This window comes from Rhinopithecus bieti, unplaced genomic scaffold, assembly GCF_001698545.2.
Source record: "Rhinopithecus bieti isolate Rb0 unplaced genomic scaffold, ASM169854v2 scaffold_19652, whole genome shotgun sequence".
In the NCBI taxonomy this organism is placed as follows: domain Eukaryota; kingdom Metazoa; phylum Chordata; class Mammalia; order Primates; family Cercopithecidae; genus Rhinopithecus; species Rhinopithecus bieti.
The window spans coordinates 3,189,797-3,196,363 of NW_016809913.1; the positions used below are offsets into that span (position 1 = coordinate 3,189,797).

The 6,567-nt window shown below is 52.6% G+C and overlaps 1 protein-coding gene across 4 annotated transcripts in view; it reads right to left on the minus strand.

Annotated features, from left to right (window-relative positions):
- The window catches only part of ADAP2 (ArfGAP with dual PH domains 2), a 39,145-nt gene extending 33,694 nt beyond the window's left edge, over nucleotides 1–5,451 (minus strand). For all 4 annotated transcript variants that reach the window (XM_017890933.1, XM_017890932.1, XM_017890931.1 and 1 more), the window contains exons 1-3: nucleotides 5,232–5,451; nucleotides 4,275–4,405; nucleotides 390–481 (exon numbers count right to left, since the gene is read on the minus strand). In XM_017890933.1, the coding sequence (XP_017746422.1) occupies nucleotides 390–481; nucleotides 4,275–4,405; nucleotides 5,232–5,325 (317 nt within the window). In that variant the 5' untranslated portion in view covers nucleotides 5,326–5,451. The remainder of the gene's footprint in view (nucleotides 1–389; nucleotides 482–4,274; nucleotides 4,406–5,231) is intronic.
- Nucleotides 5,452–6,567: the final 1,116 nt, after the last annotated feature.

Here is a 6,567-nt window from a genome sequence, read left to right on the forward strand (position 1 = left end):
AAAAAAAAAAAAAAAAAAAAAAGAAAGTAGCTGAAACACACTTGGTCTAGTAAGATACTAGTGTTTATCCCCTCTATCAAGTTAGCCACCATCTGTAAGCTACAAGAATGTCACAGGCAGAGATCATAGAGAAAAATCCTCCATTTAAGAGCTGTGGAAACTGAGACCCAGAGAAAGGAAGAGACACGCCCAAGCAATAGAGGCAGAAAGAGGCTTATACCAGTCTTCCCATGTACTCTGTGTGATGGTATCCAGTGCTTTCCTGCATCTACCTTCGCACCAGGCCCATAGAAGAGACCACCACAGATGAAGACATCAAAGATGGAGAGGGGGAGGAGGTGGAACCAGGACAGCCCCCTTACCCAGTCCCTAAGGAATCACCCACTCACAGGCAGTCGTTGGCCTGGGGGATATAGTAGAAAGCTGGGACTCTGGCTTCGAACTTGGCCTTCACACGGAGGTTCCCATTGTGGGTCATAAACTGCAAGACAACAGCAACTTGGGGTAATATTAGACCTTGAAAAAAACGTGAAATGAAACTATGAGGCCGCTGACTTAGGCTGAGTCAGAAGAAACTGCCTCCAAGAAGGAGATGTCCCACTGGGCTTGGTCATCCATACTGCCGGGAAGCCCCAGCCTGTAACAATCACGGGCAGATATAACCATGCCTCATATGGGCACAGGACTCCACAGTGCTCACACATCAGCTCACTGGGTCCTCTCAGCCATTTTCATATCACTGTACCCATTTTACAGATGAGTCAACTGAGGTTCAGACAGGTTTGGTTACTTGTTTAAGGAAACACAGCTATAAGTGGAGAACTGGGATTTGAACCCAGACCTGACTCCAAAGCTCACATTCTTCCTATCATGCCTTCCACAGATGGCCAGGACCCATAGCAGCCCTGAAAGTCTACAGGAGATAAATGTACCTGGAGGACAGAAGAAGTGGGTGCTGGCTTCATGGAGTGCATAGGTCAGGATGATTAGTAGGGCCCTTTGGCACCCAAGAGACCCAGAGGCTGATGCACCAAAAGTGACCCTGGCAGCAGTGGCATAGCTAGTATGAGGGCAGAAGTGGGAAGAAACACCAGGTGTTTAATTCACATGGCTTGGGCATCTCCTTTGCAGGAGAGGAGCATTGCTCCTCTTTTCCTCTGCAGGGGCTGCTAGGCTGTATCGCCAGCTTTGGATCCCAACAGAGCAGGATTCAAATCCTGACTGCCATTTATTTGATAAGCCACCCTGAGAATCTCACCTGTAAAAATGAAGAAAACGGCCAGGTACAGTGGCTCACACCTGTAATCCCAGCACTGTGGGAGGCCAAGGCTGGGGATCACTTGAGGTCAGCGGTTTGAGACTAGCCTGACCAACATGGTGAAACCTTGTCTCTACTAAAAAAATACAAAACATTGGCCAGGACACAGAAGGGTGAGGCAGGATAATTGCTTGAACCCGGGAGGCAGAGGTTGCAATGAGCCAAAACCGTGGCACTGCTCGCAAGCCTAGGCATGTCACTGCCCTCAAGCCGAGACTCTGTCTCAAATAAATAAATAAATTAGCCAGGTGTGGTGGTGCACACCTGTAATCCTAGCTATTCGGGAGGCTGAGGCACAAGAATTGCTTGAACCTGGGAGGAGGAGGTTGCAGTGAGCCAAGATCACACCACTGCACTCCAACCTGGGCAACAGAGTGAGTAAGACTCCGTCTCAAAAAAAAAAAAAAAAAGAAAAAAGAAAAAAGAAAGAAAGAAAAGAAAAGAAGAAGAGGAAGAAGAAGAAGGAGGAGGAAGAGAAGGAGGAGGAGGAGGAGGAGAAAAAATAACAGGGAGTTGGGCGCTGTGGCTCACACCTGTAATCCCAGCACTTTGGGAGGCTGAGGCAGGTGGATCACCTCAGGTCAGGAGTTCGAGACCAGCCTGGCCAACATGGTGAAACCCCATCTCTACTAAAAATACAAAAAATTAGCTGGGCATGGTGGCAGGCGCCTGTAATCCCAGCTACTCAGGAGGCTGAGGCAGGAGAATCGCTTGAACCCGGGAGGTGGAGATTGCAGTGAGCTGAGATTGCGCCACTCACTGCACTCCAGCCTGGGTGACAGAGTGAGACGCCATCTCAAAAAACAAAACAAAACAAAACAAAATGCTGGGCGCGATGGCTCACGCCTGTAATCCCAGCACTTTGGGAGGCCAAAGCAGGCGGATCACCTAAGGTCAGGAGTTTGAGACCAGCCTGACCAACAGGGTGAAACCCTATCTCTAGTAAAAATTCTACTAAAAATACAAAATTAGCCAAGCGTGGTGGTGCATCCCTATAATCCTAGCTACTCAGGAGGCTGAGGCACAAGAATCACTTGAACCCCAGAGGCAGAGGTTGCAGTGATCCAAGATCGCACCATTGCACTCCAGCCTGGGCAACAAGAGTGAAACTCCATCTCAAAAAAAAAAAAAAAAAGAAAGAAAGAAAAAAGAAAATATAATATGGGAGTTATAAGGTGCAAATAAAATCCTTCAGGTTTATGTGCTGGTTTACTGGTTTCCAGCCTTTCTCCTGCACTAGAATGTAAGCTCTGTATGGCCAGGGACCTTATCTTGTTCATTGTTCTCTCCCAAGATCCAGTACATAGTAAGGTCACACTAAAGCCTCCAGTCCAGTGCTGTCTAGCACAGTACCTGGCACAGAGTGGGCACTCAGTAAATGTCAGCCTGCTTCCCCAAAAGTCCTGGAAACCCTCAGCCAACCCGCACAGTGCAAAACTGCCTGCTCTCTGGAGGTTTTCTGACCAAAATGGAATTCCCATGCAGGCTGAGGGTATCTTCCACCCCCAGAGGGCAGAAGAGCAAAGTGGTCCTCTTTCTGCCTGGGGGAAAGGAGGAGGACTTTAGACCACGAATCAGGTTATTTCCCTTCCCCCAGTGCAAGACTTCACTAATCATAACTTTTTTGTTTGTTTGTTTGTTTGTTTGTTTGTTTGTTTTTTGAGGCAGGGTCTCACTCTCACCCAGGCTGGAGTGCAGTGGTGTGATCTTGGCTCATTGCAGCCACACCCTCATAGGCTCGGGTGATCTTCCCACCCCAGCCTCCCAAGTATCTGGGATGACAGGCACATGCCACCACACCCAGCTAATTTTTATATTTTTTGTAAAGACAAGGCTTCACCATGTTGCCCAGGCTGCCCTTGAACTTCTGGGCTCAAGCCATCAACCAGCCTCAGCCTCCAAAATGCTGGGATTATAGGTGTGAGCCACCACACCCGTCCAACAGCAACTGTTAACTGACTACCTTCTTTGTGTCAGAACTGAGCCTACAATCATCTTCACAGCAGTGCTGTGAAATTGGTGGTGGTGGCCAGGCGCAGTGGCTCATGCCTGTAATCCCAGCACTTTGGGAGGCCGAGGTGTGTGGATTACCCAAGGTCAGGAGTTCGAGACCAGCCTGACCAACATGGCAAAACCCCCGTCTCTACTAAAAATTAATACAAAAATTAGCTGGGCATGGTGGTGGGTGCCAGTAATCCCAGCTACTCAGGAGGCTGAGGCAGGAGAATCGCTTGAACCCCAGAGGCAGAGGTTGCATTGAGCCGAGATTGCGCCATTGCACTCCAGCCTGGGCGACAAGAGCGAAACTCCGTCTCAAAAAAAAAAAAAAAAGGAAGAAAGAAAAAAAGAGAAATGGTGGTGGTATCCCTTGAATACAGATGTGGAAACTGAGGGTCCACAGCTAGGTCTAAGTACCTAGCTCAGGGTCTCCCAGTTTACAGGTAAGCAAATGATGGCCAGGAGCAGTGGCTCAGGCCTGTAATCCCTGCACTTTGGGAGGCCGAAGTGGTGGATCACCTGAGGTCAGGAGTTCGAGACCAGCATGACCAACATGGTGAAACACCGTCTCTACTAAATACAAAAAAATTAGCCGGGCGTGGTGGCATGCGCCTGTAATCTCAGCTGTTTGAGAAGCTGAGGCAGGAGAATTACTTGAACCCGGGAGGCGGCAGTTGCAGGGAGCCAAGATTGCTCCACTGCACTCCAGCCTGGACAATACAGCAAGACTCCGTCTCAAAAAAAAAGAAAAAAAGAAAAAAAAAGTAAGCACATGATGGAGCCAGAATTTGAACTCAAGGCCTCTGTCTAAGCTGCCATCTTATAGGCTGTGTTTCCTCTAGCTAGATTTGCCCCTCTCTGGGTCTCAGTTTCCCCCTCTGTAGAACCGGAGCCCCCTGTCTATTGGCTCCACTCCAGCTCCGCAGTTCCACGGCTCTCCACGGGCATGCCTTTCTACCTCCACAATACTGTCGTCCCAGAAGTCAAGTCGCACGGATTTAACTCTGCTGATGTCAGGGAAGTTACGGTGGACACCGCAGCAGTTGAGACAGATGAAGATCCCCAGCTTGTAAGAGGCCCAGTCGGGATCTGCAGGGGGAGAGGTAGGAGAGGAGCTGAGCGGAAAGCGCGGCGAAAAAACCAGGGCTGGGATCGGGGCGCTGGGGCAGGCGGGGCGCCCCTTCTCCCACCTAAGGCGAACTAAGCGGCCAGCCTGCACTTTCTGGTTAGCCCACCGGCCGCTGCGCGGCGACCGGGGTGAAGATCCTGGAAGCAGTCCAGGGCCCGGGGAGAGAGTCTGAGGTGGCGCGACGTGGAAGTGACGGGACTTAGAGGGAACCGAGAGGAGAGAGCGGGGGACGCACCGAGGGGCTCAGCGCGGAGCTGCGGGTTGGGAGGCTGTCAGGGGGCCCTCGGCGTTAGCGGGGTGGGGCGCTGGGGAGTCCTTCGGGGGGCGTCCGGGAGCGGGCAGGGGCACAGGACGGTAGGGGGCCTGGGCCCGACCTCTAGCCCTAGCTCGGATGTCTGAGTCCGAGGGCTGGGGGCGCGCCTGGGTGCGCAGACACCGAGAGCCCGGACCCGGGTGGTCGGGTGCCTGGCCAGGGAAGAGAGCGAGACCGGCAGGGCTCCCGGCTGCCAGCTTTCGTGTCGGGGTCCAAGCACGTGGGAAGATCCGCGTCTGGTCCTGCGAGGGGAGCAGAGCCTGGGCTCGGAGGGGCCAGGGCCGGGTGCGGAGAAGGCCCTCGGGGCTCGCGTGAGAGGTTCACGATGTGGGTGGGAGGGGTCCGGGCCCGCAGGTCCCACGTCTGGGTCCAGCGGGGGCCGAGGGCGGGACCCGGTGGTGCCTAGGGGAGGAGTCGCGTGGGCCAGGGATCTGGTCGGGGGTCTCGCGCTGCCCGCGCTTCCGCGCCCTTACCTGCCGCCCCGCAGTCGGCGCAGTGCGCGTTGCCTGTGTCCGGCGCCCGCAGCAGCTCCAGCAGCCGCTTCTTGTTGGGCTCGCGGTCGCCCATGGCCGGCCCGGCGGGCTCAGCGGGGCTCAGCCCATGGCCCGTGCGCTCGGCCCTGCAGGTGGAGAGGGACCCGGCCGCAGCGCCTCAGCCAGGCCCGGGAGGCCGCCAGCCCCGCCCCGTCCCGCCCTGTCAGGACTGTCCGCCCCTCCCTCGGCGGGTCCAGTCCGGCCCCGAGCTCCGCCGACGCGCGGGAAGGGACAGGAGCACGCAACTTGGAGTCTAACACACTGGCCCGAGATCAAATCGTGGCCTGTCACTTGGTAGCTGCGAGACAGTGGAAACCTATTCAACCTCTCTGGGTCTCAGTTTCCACGTCTAGGAAAGAGGAACAAGGGCATATGTCTGCATCTCAGCGCTTCTTGGAAAATTAACCAGAATCTAACTTCTGTTAAAACGTTCTGTTAATGTGAGATCTTACATCTATTTGGAGACGTATTTATATGCAAATGCCACCTCTTCAGGAAGCCCTCTGTGATACCCAGCCTGGAGTAATCTCTCCAGCCTCTGGGCCTCCAAGAATACTGTTGTAGTATCTGTCCATTTCTTTTGGCCCTGAGCACTTTCTATTTACCATGCATCACGGTTATTTATATACTTGTGTTAATTCCACTCTCTGACCCCAGACACATACACATGCCCACACCAGGGAGTTTGACGTCAGCAGTTTTATGTCTGTATCCCATATGGCTCCTATAAATGACACCTGCACATTTTTAGAAGTCCAACTAATAGTCGCATGATTTTGTTCACCAGAAAAGTGTGGTTTCACCAAGGTGGACACAGCCAGGCACTTTAACCTGTGAAGTTCCATCACCGTGAGGTGAAGGCAGGTTATAGGTGGTCTTAAATCCCGGCATTTCATTAATCCTGTTTCCCTCTCCCCCATCTTTGTTAATCCTTGACATCATCTTCAGTGACTCATGGGCCTCCTGGTGAAATACATACTGCACATACTTGCCATCTCCTCTGTAGGTTAATACACACAGATGCATTAAGCCATATGCCTATGATAGACAGGTGTTAACCTTCAGCATAAAATCAGGTTTCCATCCTGGTGAATTGCAGCTGATGTTCTAGCTGACCTGCCCACACTCCCATTCAACATACATGCGGGCACAAGCACACACATGCACAGCAGTATGGTGTAATGGAATGAATTCAGGAATCCAGAAATTCAGGCTTTAAACGTTGACTCCTTCATTTCCACATTTCCCAACTGTTCGTCTCTGGGCAAGTTCCTTC